Below are 21,740 nucleotides of genomic sequence, written 5' to 3' on the forward strand. Positions count from 1 at the left end.
GCAGTGCTGTATTGCAGGCTAGTGCTGTATCAAAGGACAGTGCTATATCGCAGGCTAGCACTGTATCAAAGTGCTGTATTGCAGGACAGTGCTGTATCGCAGACAGTGCTGTAACGCAGTCAGTGCTGTATCGCAGACAGTGCTGTAACGCCGACAGTGCTGTATCGCAAACAGTGCTGTATCGCAGGACAGCGATGTACGGCAGGCCAGCACTGCATCACAGCCAGACTGATTATTCACAAATGGCCAAAATGCCAGATGAGGCAAGAGAGGGCTCAAAGGACTCGTCCGCTTGAGTATGTATGGAAATGGCAGATCCTGCACCTTTGGCAGCTTTCACTTGCCTCTGTCCTGCTCTGATTGTGTGTTTTCTCCGGGCGCTCCGGTTTTCCTCCCACACAATTAAAAAAAAATAAAAAAGAATAACAATAAAAACAAACAGTAGCCATATATCCATCAAATCACAGTGCTACCCAGATGACACAGGGCTAATTTATTTCTATGAAAAGGTGAACATGCTCACCTAAGCGTCGTCTGAAGATTCACAGAAGGCCAAAACGCTGATGAGGCCAGAGAGGGCTCAAAGGACTTGTCCACTTGAGCATGTATATAAACGACAGATCCTGCACCTTTGGCAGCTTTCACTTCCATCTGTCCTGCCCCGATCGTGGGTGGCACAATAAAATTACAAAAAAAAAAATTAATAATAATAATCAATAATCACAATAAAACTAACAAATATGCAAATTAACTGAATAGATTTTCCTGTAGAATTTATTGTGTTTAATGTGTGTTTGCTACAGTGAAATAAGAACTGAATCAACTGACAACTAATTGTCATATTTCCAAAATAAATCAGTGCAAGAGCACTTACAAAAGCACAAGTAGAATCAATAGTTTTAACAAATATTGAGGGTTTCAATGCCCTGTTTTCTCTGACAGACGTCGAGCAGCAGAATTTCTTGAATTTTTGTCTTGACCAGTTTGGTTTTCTTTTGTTTCCATTTAGTCCAATTTCATATGATTTCTCCTCTTAAAAGGCCAGCTCACAAAATCACTTGTGTGACAATCCATCTGGTGAGTCAGGTCGTATTATTTCATCCCAATTTGATCATAATTGATAAATTGATTTCACATGTGAATTGCTGCACAAATAAAATCAACCTCAGATTGAAGTCATACGTGCTGCTGGGCTTAGCAGAATAAAGCACAGTAATGGATACCAATAACTACGTTGATGTTAATAAAATGATTGATATCAGGTAATGATAATGTGGCAGCACCCTGAGATCAGGGACGAATAACTAAACTGTGGAAACAGTCTCAAAAGGGGTTGTTCACTTAAAATGGCAATGTTTAAAATACCATTTTACACTTATCAGGTGATAAGTGAGGGTTGAATCTGAATACTGACCCTCACAACCAGCTGTTACCATAAACACACACGTACAAATATTCACACACAACTGCTCTTTAAATGTACAAAAGCATTTATTTATTTCAGAAATACTGATCAACAATCAATAATCCTTCAGTCAATAAACATAAACTGTCCAACTACAACACAAGCAGCTGTAAAAGCAGCTGTGTGTGTGTGTGTGTGTGTGCACACCCGAGGTGGAGAGGGAAATTTCAGTTCCAATAACCTGAGTCAGCATCAGATCACAGCAGGGAGACAGCAGTTACACTATGATTTAGGTGTTTTGATAGATACAATGTTTGTTCCCTAACTACTGCTTTATCTCAGTGATAAAGGTTCAAGGTCTTGATATTACTGTGTTCTGAGTAAAGAAGAGGGTGTCAAATCTGCTGCCTGCTAATGTAGCTGTAAACTTTGGCTCGTAGAAGCATTTTTCTCGTTTCTTGGTAGCCAAGAATTAAAGTGCAAGTCCAAGTGCAATCTCATTAAGGATTTCATTCATTTGTGTTTCTGAAAGCATGAAGCATTTTCCTGGGCTTTACTTTCTATATTCCAAAACAAACCAGTTTCCACGACAGCAGTTCCTACACTGTAAAATATAATAAGCTGACTTTACTAAAGAAAATATGCAAACTCACTGCCTTAAAGTGCTTTATGTTGACTTAGATGAATTAGATTTGATTAACTGAATTATTGTGATGGTGCCGTACTCAAATTAATTGGATCATAGTAACTTTGTTTATTTTAAGTTTACACTACTCAAATACATCTGAACAAATTAGATTACAGAAACTTATTTATTGTGACCTTCCAGTACTCAAGTGATCATATAATTCCATCATGTTCAGGTCAACCTAATTTTCTTGACCTAAAAGAATTCTACAATAGAAGTTACAACTGCACATAATAATTTCATCATAAACACATTATCTCACAGTAATGACCCCCAAAACACAATAAATGGAGAAGAAAAAATGTAAATTTATTTTAAAATGCTCAACAATGCATTTAACTGGCTCCTGACAGGCTGAAGAGTGTTTGGTTAATGCTCAGTATCAAGTGAACAATCAGTGGATTAATTACAAAATTACAGGTGCGTAACATAACCCTTTGCTACAGAAACTACTGAATAATACCTGAACTGCATCACCGTCCATTGCAATCCTGTGATTACCAAAGACTAACAGGCGAGATCCGGTTCTCATAATTTCAGGACATTAACTCAGAATTAAAAGATATGGCGTCAAACTAGTTGCCCTTCACAACATGAGCTTGAGCTCTGGTAAAGCTAACAGGTCTGACTTCTCCGACAATATTGGTGATCAACATTGTTTCATGGTCTAAACCGCGCAGCAGCGATAGAATAAACCTAAAAAAAAAAAATCCAGAACTCTTTTTCAAACACACAAGTCAGTTCAAGTTCAAATTTCACTTTAACATTATTCCTGGAACAGTAAACAAGTCACCTTGTTTTTCTCACATCACCAAAAGACAACATGCAAAATGGAGTTATACACTGCAAAAACCTAAAATCTTACCAAGAATATTTGTCTTGTTTCTAATTTGTTGTCTAAAATATGCCATTAGTCTTAACCCTCATGCTGTCCTCCCGAGTCAAAAGACCCCAACTATTTAGATTTTTCCGTCCCCCCCTTCCCTTCCTTCTTCCTTCCTCCCTTTTCTTCCTTCACCCATTCCTCTTTCCTTCCTCTCTTCTTTCTTTCCTCCCACCATCCTTTCTTTCTCTCTTGCTTACCTCCTTCCTTCCATCCCTTCTTTCCCCCACCCCTTCCTCGTCCCTTCTTTCTTTCCTCTCACTATCCTTTCTCCCTCTCTTCCTTCCTCCCTTCGCTCCTCCACCCCTTCCTTTCCTTCCTCTCTTCTTTCCTCCCACCATCCTTTCTTCCTCTCTTGCTTCTTTCCCCCTTCCTTCCTTCCTCCCTCCTTCCTTTCTTTCTTGACCTGAGGGCACCACAGGGATTAAAATAAGAGACATAACCTAAAAAATAGCTTGTTTTTCACTTGTTTCTAGGGCAGTAAAAAAAAAAAAGAGTTACTTTTTAGAAGTGATGCATCTTATTTTAAGTGTATTGACATTTTTGTTTGGAAATTAGACATTTTGACTAGAAATGAGAAAAATTTGAGAGTTGAAAAATGAGAGTTTTTGCACTGTATCAACCGGCATATACCTGTAGTTTGTTTTTCAGAGTGAGCAGTTTTGGATCCCAATCCCAACATGTCTGTTTGAATGAAGCTGAATGGGTTTGCCATGTGTTTTGGGTAATCAAAGTGAAGGGCATACGTAAGCCCAAACATGAGGCAGACTGCCTGGAGAAAGGCTCTAACATTGTCCATGACAGAACTTCCCGCAAGTGCGATGGCAGTTGAAATGGGCTGGAGGTGCACTACGTTCAGACCCTGCTGATGAGCATCTTCTTTGACAACAGTCAGCACCCCAACTGTCACTGAGGCGAGTACTTCTTCTCTTGCTGTATCCTGCAAAAGAAGCACACGCAACTACCTTTTGAATCTCATCTTCTTTTGGGGGAAAATTTTTCAAAGTGTGAGATAATTAATTAATTTAACTACAATACTGTACAATAAACAAATTTACTAGTGATTCTGATAATTTATGAGTGAGATCAGACTCCAATACAGAGAGAGAAGAGATATAAGTTAAGAACTTTGTAGCATTTATAGGGGTGGGGGGAATATGTGTTGATACACTGTTCTGTATTTCCTCTACTCGTGCAGGCTTATATTAGAGACAGGGCTTTTAGTTGTAAGTATAATTCGTAATATTTAAATACCTAATTTTCCCATTTTCCCTGTTAACATTTTCTTAGTGTTAATAAAAAGTCAACATTTAAATTAAACTTCAAATGAAATGGCCCCGTGCATGCATTTCATTGAGCAGAAAAAGCACTCACTTAAACTGTGGAAACTAACATATTATTAGTGGCACAAGGCAACGCAGGAGCGTCTACATTGCGTTTACTTCATTGATCATTACATTGCTTGATCATTGCTTGTTAATCAGTGATTTTGCAACACTGCTGAAGTCATCATCGTCAGGGTAAGCCTTGAAACTGTACATAGTTTCACAGTTGCAAGCTTTTCAAGTACATCATGGTTCATTTCTTGTGACAGAGTCATTGGTCTCTCATATATATAAAAGGTCTGCCTGTCTCAGTCTGTACTCTACATCCACTGAGAAATTGGGTATGTGGAAGATCTCTGGCCACTGTCTTCTAAGTGTCTGATGTGCTGCAGTCTGATTCTTGGGTGGATGAAGACAGGGAGGTCAACTCGAGAAGCACAAGAGGAATTACTTTCAGCGTAGCTCTTTTGAGTCAAATTGCAGAGTGCATTATGAAAGTCTGGATCTTCATATTGGAGTCTGAAGTTGTTCTGCAACGACAGCTTATCCCTCAGCTGTGTTTTTAGTCCTTCAGTGGAATCTGGTCTCTAATTTAAGGTTAGCTTCCTTATATCGTCATCATCTATGACGACTCGGAGCATCAATCTTTGGTCCATTTTGATGCCGCCTCCATGTAAAAATTAGAACTTCATCTAAGACATTCAACATTTCTGTGTTTAATCCACTTAGCATAACATATACAGTTATATACAGTTACTGTATAACAGTGTAGCAAACTGTTTGCAATGAACTCTGTAAAGTGACAGAGGAAACACACCATTCAGTTCAAACAACTGGGTGACTGAGAAGGTGGGCAAATGGCTGTGACGAGGGTCATACGCTCTAAGATGCTCATCATACCAGGAGGTCATCAGTCTGCAGACAAATGCTATGTTGGTGTTGATGACGACAATCTTTGCGATTTGTCTGAAATCTGGGAGCCCTGCGCAAGATCCAACAGAAATGACCATATCAGCACTGTACTTAATGCCATCAATGCAGACAGAGGAAGCAACAAGTACTGTGTTCAGCTGGTTGTTCCTTTGATTGAGCCAGTTCTGCACATCTTCCGGTAATGAGGAAACCATCACAGACTTCACTTTGTGAATTTCAGTAGATGGCTTAAAAAAAGATGTGGCAGTGAAATGGAAGGCCATCATTTTCTGATGTCTGTTTGCTAAAGTAAGTTTTTAAAGTTCTGAGAGTGATGCATAGCTTTCTTGAATAAGTCATCAATATACAGGCAATACAGAGCAATCCTGAACTCTTCCTCATTCAAGAAAGAATTGTCTTTGAAGTGGGCACCATCTCTGTAAGATTTGTATTCCTCTGACAAAGTTGCCTCATGTGACATGGTCTTTTCCAGAATGTGGCAGTAAACGCGGCAGATCCAGCTGAAACTGACATATTTCCTTGTTTCTTCTCTCCTTGCGTGGTTTCCTCGCGTCCTTCCATGGATCCCCCAGTGGGAGGGTCTAAGACTCAAGTGAGGGAAACGTGGATGCAATTAAGAGAAATGAGATGCACCCATGGTGTCTCTTACAGCCAGTCCACCAGGGCTGAGCGGTGTAGAAGCCTTCGCCTGGAGGAGCGTGTGTGATGTAATGCTGCTTGCATCACACTGTATCTCCCCCAGCTGAGGACAGTCAGGCCTGTTTCCCCTGCCAGCACATCCCAGCTGCTATGAGGCAATGTAGTCTGCCAGGCACAATACGGCATGTCAGCCCTCAACAATGGAGGACTTGTGCTCCCTGGATGGCATCATTGTCACAGTTTTTTTTTCTTCTTCTTTTGGAGGGAGGGCTTTGTGAGTTGTTGTTGTTTTTTGTTATTGTTGTTTTAGCTGCATGTCTCTCTAGGTTAGCCAGTTATTAACCCTTGCATTGTTGGCTGGCAGACAATAGATGCAGTGCGTGGCGATGCGCGGCCCGTACACATGCTGGATGTGGGTCATGGGAAGAAGACGGGGAAAGATGGTGTTGTGGGATTGCAGAGAATCTGTACTTTATGTTTAAGGGATGCCAAACCAGGTCAGTAGAGCCAGGCACAGCCAGACAAGCTGAGGTTCACCTAAAGGGTAAATCAGAGCTGGAGGCCTGGGTTGAACTGAAAGCGAGACTATGGAGAGAGGAAGTAGCATAATCATCCTCTCACGAATGAAAAGTTTGACAAAACCACAGCGGGGGTTTGGTGACCATATCTGTACATGGTGTGATACGACCTGTAGTTTATGGAGGCTAATTTCAGAAAGCTTTAGATAGATATTTCTGTGTGATATTACTGAGTGAATTCGGTCTACTTATGCTGTTGTCACACAACATTTTAGCATTTACCATTATCCCCTAACTTTGGCTACAATTCGTGCTGTTTAGCCAAAAGTTACACACATGAGCCCCCTTTCAATCAGGAAAATTAGTCCCTGAATCTTGATTTGGACTCTTATTGACCTAATTTAATTAAGTTCTTATTACCCCCCTCATTTCATTCTAAGGTAACAAAAACACAATGATTCTGATGTCAGGTGTTTATACACATTTCATTTCTGCCATGTTCTGCCAACAGATCCCCCTAAACGTTACACTCTGCACCTTTGATGGTAGCAAAGATTTGTACGAGTTGTGTCTCAGTGGAGCAATGACTGTTGACCTGCAGTGTCAACCTGTAAAACCTGTAAACCCTCCATAGAAAGTCTCTTTGAGAGTCTGAGTAACGAGCAGCCCTCCAACACAAGCAGGTGCTTTATTAATGACACTGGTGATAAATGTTTGCAGCGTGTCTACTCCTCAATGGTTCATTGAAACTTTAGAGACATAATCCCACTGTGGACTAGGTTAAAGATACATTCATACCTGTTTTTTTCACATTGACAATGTTGTTATGGTATCTGGGTGGGCACAAACTGGTACTGAACTTCAAAAAGTAGGCTTTAGATATTTCAGGGTTTGGGGTTTGGGGTTTAGAGTTAGAAACTGAGTCATGTTTGGTGTGAGGTGGGGAAACTGTGTGAAAGAAACCACTGAATATGTTGAGGATGGGTGTTTTATTGATTATAAAGACACATTTTTAATTGAATGAGAAAGCGAGAGCTGCACCTTCATTCAACAGTTACAAAGGCTCACTTTAAAGTTAGTGTGCACTGGTTTCAGCATTTTTATGGGTCTCACAGATCAATGATTCGATAAATTAGAAAAATAAGTGATGCTAAACTGCCAATAAGATCATCTCTCACTGACTCAGTCCAACGCAGCAGCAAACTGTCGGGCATGATTTTCTGCAGACATTTGGACGTGAACTTAAACAGACCTGAGGGAAACTAACTAAAAACTAAACCCAACAAACAGAACTGTTCCCACATGTAGACACACAGAGAAACCTTTTCTGATCTGACGCCTCCATCAGCAGGACAACATCATCTTCCTGTGCCTTCCACAACCTTTATAAACCACTGATGAACAGGATGTTGATTTATGATGTGACAATGGTATAGGCAACGACTGCTAAGGTTTAGGGAAAGAGTTTAAACGAGTGCCGACAGACGCAGACAGCAGCCTCCTGTGTTAAAGTTTGGATGCCTTGTTGACTCTGTGGCTTTATGACGCACAGGGGTCACCTGGCTTCCCTTATTTGCTCTTGTCATAATTACTGTTACTTACTAACAGATGTTATTTTCGGGGCACTTGCTGAAATGATCTATTCTTCTTGCGGGACGGTCTCCATTTTCCCCTGAGTACAATTTGAACCCGGACCGACCGGACCAGATCAGGTCTCGGTCAACAGGCTTTGAATGGACCTGTGAAGACCCATGAAGAAGAGTCCTTTTTTAGTCTTTCAATCTCACACATGTGTTGTCACAAAGTAACTCCTGCTGCTGCCCCCCCCCGCTCCCCTGATACAGTGTTAAAGTCATAATCCCTCCTCCCCTCCCTCATCCCTCCATCTCACCACGTCCCCTGAGCTTTGCCCGTCCTCATTAGCCGATATTTTTCCCATGTTTGTTAATTGTGTGCTGCTTTTTGCACCACCTGCCCCCCGCCCCTCCCCATCCTCTCTCCTCCTCCTCCTCTCCTTCCTCTCTCTCTCTCTCGTCCCTCCTATGCTCATCTGTGCTCTTTAACAGCCACTAATTGTCATCATAAGGATGCGTTCGCTGTCACAACTGGAGAACAGACTGCAGACCGACAGTGTGCAGCCTGGCTCCTCTGGCCCCTGGAGGCCTCTGCACTGGTGTCTGGGGGCCCGGAGGACCTTGGCAGGCAAGAAATCTCCCTTTGCAAGTGTAGCTAATGAAGACAGGAGGACAATTTTACCTGACTGAGGGAGAGAGAGGGGAAGTAGTGAACTCAGCATAGGCAAACTGGGAATTACCTGTAAATGAGAGGAAGGACAGATAGGTACATGTATAACAACACAACACTACAGTAACAGAGCATGAACAGACAAGATCTCCTCTGTTGATGATTTCATCCTCACTCACAACCACCACTTACTGAGACCTCCATGTGTTTCTGTTATTTTCCTTCCATTGTCGTCTTGTCTCTGTAGATTCACTATGTTTAATCACGCAGCCTCAGCAGGTCAGATCCAGATCTCCCGTCTTTGCCTCAACGCTTTTAACCCCTGGATCAAAACCTGTGTCTGCTTGCAGCCCTTCATTTCCCCTCATTCACGCTTCTTCTCATTGAGTTTCTTTAAATTTATATTATGTAGTTGCATGACAACAACACCTACTGAATTTAGCACCTCTGTGTTTCAAGGCTTCATTTATTCTGAAGCTGAGTGAAATATGTACGCCGATGACGCACTGCTCGTACATCACATTGTATTCTTGAAGTCTTGTGCATTATTTATTTGGCCTGATGTACAGTGCATAGTTGCTCTCTTTGAAAACTTCTGTATTACAATTGAAAACAAAATTTTGCAGGTCTGAACAAACTGTAAATGCACAGCATGGTGTTAGAGTAGCTGTGTAGTCTTTCTCTAAATTTGCTAACTTGGTAAGACAAGAGATCTTAAGAGATTCCTTAAGTCATTTTACTGTCACTGGAACTTATCAAATATCAGGATTTTCAGCAATTTCTAAACAGTTTTTAAGCAGTTTTTAATTAGTTTCTTTTAAAGCAAAACTGTGGTAAATTCATATACTTTCGACTCCAACACTGTAATAAAAAAAAACAAACTGAGCACCCGGAAGGGACTGATTACATGACTCAAAAATAAATGCAGCCCAGAATAAGTATGTTTGTATAAAGTTGACAAAAATTGAGAAACCTCTCTATCGAGTAGGCTGCAGTGTAGGATGTGTGTCTGCATGTATGTTTCTATGTGCAGGCGAGCATGTGTCTCCATACGTGCACATGTTAGTGTATGTGTGCCTGTTTGTGTGCAAGTGGGAATTTGTGCTTTGTGGCATGTGTGCCCTCAGCATGGGGCCATGGCGGGCCCCGTGCCGGCCAGCTGGAGGCTCAATCTGTTGAGGGGGTCCGCCGCTCAGTGGTGGGAGGTCGGCTGGACCCACAACGATGCCCCGACCATTTGCCCCGGCCTCCCCTCTGACCGGGACGTGCAGCTTGGCAGGCCCAGCCAGGGACTGACAGCTCTGCACAACCCAATCCACAAGACACTGTGGCGGAAGAGGAGGAGGAGGAGGAGGAGGACAGTTAGGGAGATACGAGAGAGGAGGAGGTGATGTGCAAGGATGTGGAGGTGGTAGCAACTTGAGGGAGGGAGGGAGGGAATGGGAGACTGCTCACAGCAAGGCAGCAAAAACAGCAAAGTCCAGGCACACTGCCAACTGCAGAGAGAGGCAGATTAAGACAGGCAGGAAGGCAGAGGGAAAGTTAAAGTAGAGACCAGAGGGAGGGGAGGAAGAGAGGAAGGTGAAGAGAAAAGGGGAGCGGTGGAGGTAACAATAGACGAAGTGGAGAGGGAGTAAAAAGGATACTTACTGATCTATTTAGCAACTTTAGCAAACTTCAGCTCTGTACAGCATTGCAGTCCTGAATACTTTGATATTTGACTGAATGTAAATCATTTAGTTTTGAATGTGACATTGATCCATTGAAGCACATTTTTGATAATGATCACAAATCACAAACTCTGAAGGCTACTCTGAGAATCTCAACCTTTATTTGAACTCATTTACACTATAAAGAAATATGGAAGCTGAGATAAAATGGAGACAAAAAAGTGAAGAAAATCATGAAGCCATAAATGAAATATATATATTTTGTTCAAATTTTGTATTTATTTAAAATCATTTAAACATTATTAGTGAGACTTCCAACAAATGAAAAGGTGCTGACTTTGTGTTAGAGGGGTTTGACGTTTTTAGTGTAAACTGGACAAATGAAACTTAAAGAGTATATTATAGCTGCGTACATAGAAGCCTGGTTCTTCCACTGACCAATCACCGATATGTTTCTCTTTGTGGTGACTTTGATACTGACTTGTTAAAACAATATGAACATTAATAGACTTTTGTAATGTGGTTTTGTTTTGGTCTATATTCAGTTGGTCTAAGTGACACCAGAAAGAAGTGAGGCCTTTAAGATGGACTTTAGGTGTATGTTGCTCATCGTAATCAGACTATGATGCATTTTTCTTTACATTGTCAGAGTGATACAATAAAAACTGTCGTGTTAGAAAGCGACGGGTGAAAGAGAAATATGAAGGATAGCAATGAATGACTCAAGGTCTGCAAAGGGTGCACAAAAAGGAAAAGAAAGAAATGCTTTATAAGAAATTCTTACATCTGAGAGCTAGTGAAAGTGAAGAAAAATATAATTGTCTAAGAATAAACTGTTTTCCATTGTAAGATTATAAATGACAAAAACAGTACAATAAAATATTACAGGAGAGTAAAAATAACTTTCACAGGACTTGGAAAGTAATCGCTCAGATTATTGGATTTTGGATGTTTTGTGGGCACTATTTGAGCAGCAAAATTATTGTGCCTGATGACACAAAAGATTTGTTTAATAATCTGATTTATGCGGGTTAAATGAAACTGATATAAGCAATTAGAGTTGAAGCAATTGGATTTGTAAATATAAATTATTGAGTCTAGAAGAAGCAATAAAGGCAGCTGAAAATGAAGCGTTCTATTGATATTTATATTGACCTACAGAAGGCTATTGATACAATAGATCACAGTCAACGATTGGGAAAACTGGAGAAGCTTTGTCACTTTAAATGAATAAGAGAAAGTTAGAGGTGACTAGAAGTCTTCTTAACTTCAATAGTATGACCCTCAGTAAGCTGGGTTAGGTCATTGTTCAGCCTGTACACACTGAAACAGCGAGCCCTGAGCTGTAACACTCACACATTCTGGAGTGTGTTTTGGAAAAAGTCTGTTTTAGGGGAGAAAATGTTGTTTGATGGAGGGCTGAAAAATAAAGGCAAAGATCCTTTTACAAATTTGCTGAAAGTGGGAACACTCTCAGTTGAGAAGCAGTGGTTTCCATCTGCTAAAGGTTAAACTAACATGAAATGAATGAACTAAAATATAAAAGTGTATTTGGAGCTTAATAACTAAATGTCCCTCTAATTTCATAGGGTTTTATTATTATTGTTAGCAATAGTAATTGTACCAGTAGTAGTAGTAGTAATAGTTGTAATATTGTGAAACTATTTTAACTTAAATATTCAAAATAAAGTATTTGTTTTGTTGTTTTTCTAAATTTGACCCTGTGGCTTGTAGCTTCAAACAATGCATGGGCAACCACCCAAAAGCTGGAAACCATTGTGACCGCTTATATTCTGATATTTCACTGACAGCATGTTTTAATAACCATTTTCTCATCAAAAAGCACATTTCCCACATTAAATGTACACAGCCGAACGACTTGTGCACTGAAATCCTTTAAGAACAACTGGCCTAAAGGACCTTTTCCCTGAGCTTTTTCCATATCATTTTGTTGTTGAGGCATGTGAGAGTTAGTGTGTGTGTGTGTGTTTTGGTCCCTTCTGTGTGTCTTTACCAGACTGGTTCGCTGCTCTCTCTGACAGTTTGATGCAGGGCACTGGGGTTACATCTGAGGGAGTGTTTTTAGCGGTCACCAGTCTGCAGAGCGGACGCTAGCTGGCACCATCTGGTCATGAGATCCAACGTTTATCTGGCACAGTCTTGGCCAATGTCCATACCTGCTTGTTCTACACACACACATGCGCGCACGCACACACACACACACACACTTACTGGGGGTCAAGCTACCCTAAACGACAGGCTGAGAGCAGATGTCCGTCAACCCTCCCAGTCCAGTTAATTAAGCAGCATAACAAACAGCAAGGAGACAACTATCTCTCTCTCTCTCTCTCTCTCTCTCACACACACACACACACACACACACACACACACACACAAGCATACTGTACATGCCCACAGACAGTTTGTCCTTACTGGAGAGCAGAAGAGAATAAACATGGATGCCACAAAGGCAGTACATATCTGCCTTTGAGACTGACATATTGAGACTAACATATTGCGCGTGGTGGCTTAGGCATTGGCGTTGTGTTTGCACTGCTTGTCCTGCAGATGCTCTGTAACAATAGATTATTTTTGGTGCAGTCTTTAAGCCACATTTTAACCTGCACTTTTAGATCCTGCCCTTTTTTTCCCGAATCAAGGTAAAAGATTTTTAATCACTGTCCTTTCAGATCTTAAGAAAGCATAGAGAAGGAGACAGGCTAATTGAAAGGCTACTACGACTGTTACAGAGACGACTACTGCTGCTACTCCGAGGCCAGACTTCTGCGGCGCGCCCACTTCAGTTTGTCCAGTGAAGCTCTCCATCTGTGCACTAGTACTAAACCAGATCATTGCATGCGTGTCAGTGCCATTGGTATCTTCTTGCTAACAGCTACTTGCTATTGTCTCCTACTTTAATTCTGTGTATTTGCAGTCTGAGATCCATTGAAAGCTTCCTGGATGATCCCAGCTCTGCTCTTGGTTGACTGTGCTGCAACAGGATGTTCCCTCCAGGTCTGAGGGTCCAGCAAAAAGTGACACTCCTAGTGTCCTGACCGTCCTGTCTCGGAAGGAGGGGACAAGGATTGCTCATCCTCCGTTTGCACATTCTGGGTTATTAAATAATGATTTCACAATCAGAACATGAATAAATACACATGCGGATAACGACTGAATAATAGAAACACGTTCTGCAGGGAGAAGTGGTTCTGTGCCTCAGGACACAGTGTAAATACAGAATGCAGGTGGTTCTTCATGTGCAGGTGTTTGTGAAACAGGTAACAGGCTGCAGAGGAAACACTGCTGCTGTGGCATTGTGCCTTTATTAGCATTACCACAGTGCATGTGTGTGCAGACACAAATTCATCAAAAGTCTCTACAGCTTTTACAGCTGACTGACGGGCTTTATCAGAAACAGACGTGGCTTCACGTGACGCTTCAGAGGAAAAGACGTTTCATTTCTCTATAAGCATATTTCCTTGTTTGTTCTGTCCTCATATGGTTTCCTTGCGTCTCTTTATAGATCCTCTGTGGGAGGGAGTAAGACACAAGGAAATGATGCACGTGAGGGAAATACGGATGCGGACCAAGACACTTGGTATGCACCCATTATCAGCCTGTCACCACTGCTCACTGGCCTCCGTCCCTCAGCTCACACAATAATAGCTGATTTGGGGACCAATTGATAAACAACCAGTCAGTGCAATCATAAAACCTGCGCTTTTTTTAATAATAAGTAATTGCCTGTATTCAGGGCTCAGCCACCAGGCCATCTCCCGTCTCCAGCTCCTTCAAAACTTGGCCACAAAACTTTTAACAGATTCTGTGAGATAAAACCATATCACATCCATTCTTGCAACACTACACTGGATACCTGTTAGGCACATCATTGATTTGAAAGTTTTGCTAATTACTTATAAAGCCCTACATGGCCTTGCTTCTACCGACCTCATACAAACATGCACAAGGGTCTGTTTCACGAAAGCAGTTTGTGAAAAAGCAATGACTATCACTCGCAAATTATACATGCGTTGATACGTGAGTCCTGCAGTGCTCTTGCATGCTTATCCATGGGTGACAGGGATGGTTGTTTTAATTGATAAATTGTGTCAAAATTAGTGAGATGAAATTATCTCAGATTACAAATTTGGTTAAACTGGCCCTTAATTCATATTTTATTCTGTAGAAATTTCTGAAATCTGCGTGAATGATGTGCATTTTCAGGGAAACAAATAGTTCCTCGATCAACTCTCCAGTGGATATATTAAATTGCCAGTTTATTAGTAACGCCTAGCTAAAACTAATGCAGTCTAATCCAACAGTCCTGCATTAAATCCTCAATATCCAGGCTTTTATTGAAACTATTTTAGAGGGGTGTTGATTCAACTTTATGGTGACTTTGGAGGATGAAGTTTGTGGTGCTGTTCAATTGTATTTTGTTGACCTGCTATATAGTCTACCCTCACTGATGTAAATGGGGTAGACAAAATAATAGACACACCTGACAGGCACTGCGCTGCCCATTCATGATGAGACCACATAAGGCAATTTTATCCAGTTGCAAATTAAAAGATTTTATTTTACATTTAAACAACTACTGGCCTTACACTTTCTGTCTCAAAACATGTTCTTCTCATTAGACACATTACCCACATTTGATGTATGTGTGTTGTCGGGCTGGCAGCCTCTGTACTTGATTGTGGCATCAGACCAGGGCTGGTGAAGGGCCTCAGTGTTTCTCCATCCATTGTCATCCCAGCAGGCAGTTGGATGAAGTAAGGGATTGTGTGATCCAATGAAGCGTGCTGTTATCAGAGACTTCAGCCCCGGTCATGAAGCTGACATCACCCCATTGCCTCAGTTTAGAGCTGCATGATGCACAGCAGGTCACTGAGGACGGGAGGGAGAACCCCGAAATCACTGCAAAGCCCGTGTTGTTAGCGATCAAAGTCTTCTTCTTCTGCTTACTAGGCCTGTCTCTACTGAAACACAATTTCTGAGTAGCCAATGAGGGCACTTAAACCACTTTCATATCAAATGAAAGAGCTTCTGTGGATTTAAAATCTGTTAACTTGTGAGCAGAGCTGTACACTGGACACAGAAAGTCACGCTTAAGTCACAAATAAGAGGATTTGAGACGTGACCTGGAATGACCGCTCTGAGGATTGACGACTTGACTTCAAGTCAGGCTTTGACCAGGAAAAATCCTGGAACCATACAATATTAAGATATTAGTAGGCAGGCCTTGCATAGCCACATGGCCTGACTGCTTGTTATAGACCTGTGCACTGACAGGAGCTCGTCTCAGTTATGTTAAAGGCATTAACGATATTAACGTACCTGTGAAAAGAAAGTGTTCAAATGTTCTGTTTAAATAGTAAACAATTACAGGCTTGAATGGCTTGAATCTTTACATGCAATTTACACCTTAATTTAGAAAAAAAACCTCACATGTTAAGTATCTTTAATAGCTTGAGAAGTGTAAATTGAGCTCTGTGTGTTTGAACAATACCCGATCCTGCAGCAAAGTTGGAAGAATGGCACTTGAGAGTGTAAGTAGTTAAATCATTATCATTTTTCAGAGACTATTCGTCAGATACAAAACTACAGGTTTCTGCCAACTACAGTGGGCCGGTGGGGTTTCACGTGAAGATGAATTCACATCTTCCCCATTTCAGTCTAAAACCAAAGCTCCCTGTGGTGAACTCAAACCTCAGTGTGTGGCTCAGAGGAATAAAATGATATCACACCTGCACTGACTTATCTGTGTTTCTCTGCTGGAGAGAAACAGGACAACAGACAAACAGACAGAGTGAAGCCAGAAGTTTTACTGTTGTGAGGATCAACCTGGTTCCTGAAGTGGAACTCTTGTGCCCTCTACTGGTCGAAAGCACGAACTTGCGCTTGATCTGGCTTTGCAAAAATGTGCCTAAGGCCCCATTCAGGATTCATTGAGGAGGAACTGGATAATAGACGCAGTGTTCAGTCAGTGCTCTGAATTAATTAATTGTAAGTAATTGCTAACTTTACCTTGCAGGTCTTTTAATCAGTGCTCACCAGGTCAGCATGATAAAAAAAAAAATCAAATAATAAATAAATAATTTTTAAGTTTTTACTTCTTTTTTTATTTATTTAGTGGCGAGGTGGGCTCATGACAGATTACACATTGCTGTAGTGTCTTGCATGTTGTCTGCTATGACCTGTCTGACTGAATGTCTCTTTTGTTAATTGTTGCTCCCTCTAATCTAATCTTAACTCCAGTAACTGCGTCAAAACAAGACGGTATTTTCCATATCACTAAAATCAAATTATGCAGTTATGTCTAAGCCACGTCTGAGAAAGCTACTGGAAACTAAAGCTTTTGAAATGAAACACCACTTAATAATCCTCTCAGTGCCCCTCCTCTCCAGACAATGCAGACAGTTTTTGTCGCCACTCCATTTTATTCACAACAACACTGTACAAAATGAATCACAGAGAAACATGTAGCGTATTTTAACTTCTTGGTAGCACACTTTACACAGAGGACCACGGAGATGAATTATGAAAAGTGAGAACCCTTCCAAAAATGAATAAACAGACAAAAAGTTGTTTTGAGGTAAGACTCAGAAGGGAAGCAACATGCATCACTGTCTGTAAGCAAATGTAGTCCAAAGCTTAGTGCCTTGTTGTTAGAGGCCTCCTGCATCATGTTGTTGGTGCTGGTGTTTTTCCATGTTTCAGCGTGTTGTATGCGATGTTCCGCGCAGTACTTTCAGTTCTAGTGATCACAGCCAAACAGCTCCAGTGACACCCTGTGCTGCTCAGGAAGGGCCCTGGCAGCAACAAACAGCATGGGGCTGGCAAAGTGGTAGAAGTGGTTGCCTGCGATCACCTTCACTCCCTCGGCATTGCACATGGCAGCATCGACCTTCCTGAAGAGGGGGATTGAACGTTCGTTGCCAGCAACACGAGGGCTGGTCTTCAGTTCCACATCATAGACCTTCTGACCTGGAGGACAGCAGGCAAGAAGAGATGTGAGTGTGCACAGTATCTGTTTATCAAGAGTAAAAGATCTATCCAGAAGTGATGCCAGATGTTATCTCTGTGTCTTCACCTTTGATAATGTGAGCAATGTCATGATCCTCACAGACGAACGCAGCGTCAATGGGACCCTCGATGCCCAGCACCTCCTTCACAGACTTGGGGTAACCGTCCAGGTGGGTGTGGGGCTCGCCGACTTTGTAGAGAAACACGCTGTCATCCTGAGGAGAGCAAACCATAAATGATGTGCATTTCACGCTTGGGGAAAAGGTGATGACAGAATCCATATGATGTGTGTGCGCTTGCCTCTGTAGTTTACCTTGATCATGTAAAGGTGATCCTCATAAGTGAAAACAGCGTCCACCTCGCTGTGCAGCTCCTTGAAAGCGCTCTCGATGGTGTCAGACTTCAGCATGTCATTGGCCCCGTCTTGGCGGAGGAAATGGTGGCCTGCAAGACAAAGGAATCGCTTATGAGGTTGGAAAATTAGTTTTGGATTTGTATTGAATTAGTGTTGAATTACAGAGTCTCGATCTGAAAATGATTCTTATAATTCCCACCAAAACTTGTATTTGACCTTAGCAGGGCAGACATTAACAAACAGACCCAACAGCCGGGGCGATAGAACGGGATCCCAGCCAACGCTTTTGGACAAAATTGATTTTTAACTGACGATCCAGATCGACCCGTGCAGACCTCTACTGGCTGGTGATGAAATGGTGTTTAAATAGGATCTGTTTGATTATTTGGCTGCTGAAACACTGGCTGCATACCACTTGCTGCTAGCAGAATTAGCTGTTTATTCTTTTTTTTGTGTATGTGTGTATTTTAATTATAAATACGCTTGGTTGGAAATTGGAGGAGGGGAGGATGCTGATTTCTGTGGACCTTTGATTGACTTTTTGTATGAAACTGGGTTATTGAATTATGAATGGTAATATGACAGGTGCCATTGTCAGCATGGGCAAAAATTTTAAAATAATGTTGTTACTCTGTGTTTGTTAGTCCACTGGGATCTGCAACCACCTGACAATTTTCAGAAATACACTTTTTGGCTTTCCTGCCAACTGTTACATGCAAAGATCACTACCCTCTCATTTCTGGGCATTAACTATTGATAGGCTGGCAGGAAGCCACTAAGCATAACTTAACATAAATACTGGAAGCATGGGGAAACAGCTAGCCTCGCTCTGTCCAAAGTTCAAAAACTGCCTACCTGTATGTCTGAAGCTCACTAATTAGTAACACATTATATCTCTTTTGTTTAAGGAGAGTGTAAATCTACAATCCCTGGTCCTAAAGCAATGGGGAACCATTTCCGAACAAGTGTTCTGTTGTCAGCTCTCACCTCTGAAGGCATACATGTTCCCAGCGTTGTCAGATGTGATGGCATCCAGGTGGACACGGCTGCAGCGTTCTCTCTCCACGTGCTCGCTCTCTTCACCTGGACAGCAAGTAAGCATAACGCTGAGGTTAAAATGTATTACGTATTTATCATCTTCGTTTAAACTTGGCTTGGCTTCCCAACTGGCCAAAATGCAGCAAAAAAAACAAACAAACAAAAAAACAGATGCTGTTTAGTGATAAACATCGATAAAAGAGTTTACAGTCATGAGCTTACGTCGCATCAATTTGTTCCTGACATATCAATGGCTTAAAACAATGTTCTGAGTAATGTCTGATTGGTGAATCACTGACACTGACTCATCACTTACTGAACTTGGAGCATCTCATGAAGTAGTCGCGAGCCTCTTTGGGGTATCTGCTATGCACGTCGCCGGTCTTTGGGTCAAACTTGGAGAACATGTGTCCATGGAAGCAGTAGTAGTGCTCCATAAAGCGAAATGCAGACGTGCAGTTCGGCATGGACTTGAACTCTTTCTCATCTACAGCCTTGGTTTTGACATTGTAGTGGTAGATGTCATCTCCTTGAGAAATAATGACACATGATGTTAGAGATGGATTTTTGAAGATGGCTTAAGATGCAGAGAAACAGCCTTATTATTCGACATTATTTCATTTGATGTAGATATAACAAACAACAAATACTGTTAAATTAAAGCTGAGAATAGTCATAGTTTGTAAAGAAAAGGAAGAAGTGGTTACGCAGTTAGCCAATCAACAGCATGAGCAGGGCTTTACAGGATGCAAACAGTAAATTAAATGTGTGCAAAAAAGTAAAGCCCACCATACATTTGTTCTGTGACTTCACCTTTAACCAAATATCATCAAAATACCCCCATGAAAAAACACCAATAGGACTAAAAAAAAAAAAAAACAACCCCTTTTGCAAACGCAACTATGGTTCAAGAGTTTTCTTTAGGTAGATTAGTGTACACTGACCCTTGAAGAAGATGACAGAGTCTTCATCACACTCTGGCTTGGGACACTCCACAGCAGCGTCCAGGTGGTCTGGGATTCCAGGGAAGACTTCGGAGATGCTCTTGGGGAAGCCGTCCTCAAGCTTGTGTTGGTAATAGCTGAACACCTTGTGGTCCTGTATTGAAGGATCACGGGGAGATCCAGATTAAAGAAGAGATAACTATGCACTGTTAAAATACAGAAATGTATTCATTCATCGTACGGTTTATACCTCAGGAGACTTGTGAAAAAATAGGAAAATGTGATGATTGTAAAGGTGTCGTGATGACAGCAAGTTTCTGCAACTGGGTCTGCCAGCCTCTAGATCTCTTTTCAGAACCTGCAGTTCCCTCCTTGTCCAGCAGTGGTCCCCGCTACCAGTTTTCTTTAGGTACCAGGGACTAATTTTGAGCTAAGTCATTTACAATTCAGGCTCCAAAGTGATCTCTTCAGCAAGATGGTTCACTCTATTACATGAACTGTGTCCGAGCTGAAAAGCAGCCCTGACAAAGTGATTATCTTTAACTCCTAACGTCTTCTGGGGCCACTGCAGGTCTTTACCCAAAAAGTTCGTTTTTCGCTAGGAATACTACTCTAATCTTAATGGAAAGAAAGGTCAGTAGAGTCAAAGACTGGACCGTACCAAGAAGAAGAACATGTGGTCGTGCTCGGAGGGGCTGTCCTCGTAGTGCATGCGGAAGGCAGCATCTACATGGCCCAGGTGGTGATGGTCATCCAGCTCAGCGAAGGACTCATTAGACCGCTCTGCGAGGCCATGGAAGCCCTTGAACAGATGATCACCTGGTAGGAAATACAGCACACACCCTTCAGATAGAACCATCCAAATCTTCTTCCACGATGTGAAAGCTGAAACTTGCCATGGTTTTACAGACTCCAGCACTTGTTTAATCATGTTTAAGCATGATTTATTTTGTAGACATATGGCAGTGGTAATGTATAATGAATCCCACACAAGATTCCTGAATATGTAGGGACTTACCCTTGAAAAAGTATGGGACTCCCTCGTCATTCACTGCGACAGCGTCCATCTCAAGGCCATGACAGCGGTCAGGGACATCTGCAGAACATCACGGTCATGTAAAATGAAAAAGAGAGTTGTGAAAAAAGTAGAAATTGTTTCTTTAATGGCCAAGATGTCAAACTAGGGGTGTAAAAATGAGTATGAATGGTTTCCATCCCACTCACCTGATGCATGTTCTACATCCCTGTTTGAACAGAAGAGAAAAAGAAAATTCCTCTCATTTCAGGTCCTCTTTCCATTTTGAGTATAAGCTGCTTCACATTTTGGATTTGAGATGCACTTATAGGTGTTGTCCCTTCAGGTTAAGTAGAGGAATACTTACGACCGAGCCAATGCCAGAGCCAGGGCCAGGCAGAGGATATGGGCGAGCAGCTTCATGGTGAGCAGTCCTCTGGTCCAGGAGAGGCTGGAGAAGCCTGACAGCAGACAGCAGAACTGGGTAAAAGGTACCTCAGCAGCTGCTGCAGCAACCATTTATACTGTAGCCCAGTTTACACGAGCAAGGTCACATTGAGTACCAAAGGAGGTGGAGCTGAGAATGTGTAGCCACGCTGGGCTCATCAAAGACGCCCACACTGTTATCTCTGCCCCTGTCATGCCACTGCTCAGACCTGCTACCAGGAGTCCTGGGGCAGCAGAGATTCACAGAATCGAGGAGGGTCCCTTTCACCATGAAACTCGAATCAATACATGTGTGTCTGATGCCCCTTAAACTTCAGCGTGTCTCAACACATGCATCTTCAAATATTTGTCACATTTAAACAAAAGAACTTTGGTGAAGGTACAGCAGCTGATGAACTATTGTCACATTTAAACGTTTGGTATGATACCAACACATTATACATTATATACATTATATGTGGTTAACATGAACTGAAGTTTGTTACTTTAACCAAATCTGACTGGGTTTGTACTGATGTGATATAAAAAGGTTCGTTGGAAACTTTGCTCTATGCTGAAGGGCAAGAATAATATCCAGACATGCTATTGTTTGTTTAAAATGTTGCAT

General features: G+C 41.7%; 1 protein-coding gene across 1 annotated transcript; it reads right to left on the reverse strand.

Moving 5' to 3' along the window:
• Nucleotides 1-17,065: 17,065 nt before the first annotated feature.
• On the reverse strand, nucleotides 17,066-21,109 carry hpxa (hemopexin a). The gene is made up of 10 exons (XM_041950304.1): nucleotides 21,054-21,109; nucleotides 20,896-20,915; nucleotides 20,690-20,767; nucleotides 20,333-20,490; nucleotides 19,672-19,825; nucleotides 19,044-19,256; nucleotides 18,677-18,772; nucleotides 17,648-17,778; nucleotides 17,402-17,549; nucleotides 17,066-17,295 (listed from the first exon to the last, which is right to left on the reverse strand). The coding sequence occupies exons 1-10, from the start codon at nucleotides 21,107-21,109 to the stop codon at nucleotides 17,066-17,068; spliced, it is 1,284 nt and encodes a 427-aa protein (XP_041806238.1).
• Between the last annotated feature and the right edge of the window lie 631 nt (nucleotides 21,110-21,740).

Source organism: Chelmon rostratus, chromosome 13 (assembly GCF_017976325.1).
Source record: "Chelmon rostratus isolate fCheRos1 chromosome 13, fCheRos1.pri, whole genome shotgun sequence".
Classification (NCBI taxonomy): Eukaryota; Metazoa; Chordata; class Actinopteri; order Chaetodontiformes; family Chaetodontidae; genus Chelmon; species Chelmon rostratus.

Excerpts from the sequence above, each read along its gene's own strand:
- hpxa (XM_041950304.1), bottom strand. The coding sequence starts at position 21,109 with ATGAAGCTGCTCGCCCATATCCTCTGCCTGGCCCTGGCTCTGGCATTG. Across the intron at positions 19,826-20,332 it reads ACCACATGTTCTTCTTCTTG|GACCACAAGGTGTTCAGCTA; the intron begins GTACGGTCCAGT and ends CCTTCAATACAG. Across the intron at positions 17,779-18,676 it reads GAACATGTATGCCTTCAGAG|GCCACCATTTCCTCCGCCAA; the intron begins GTGAGAGCTGAC and ends TTTGTCTTGCAG.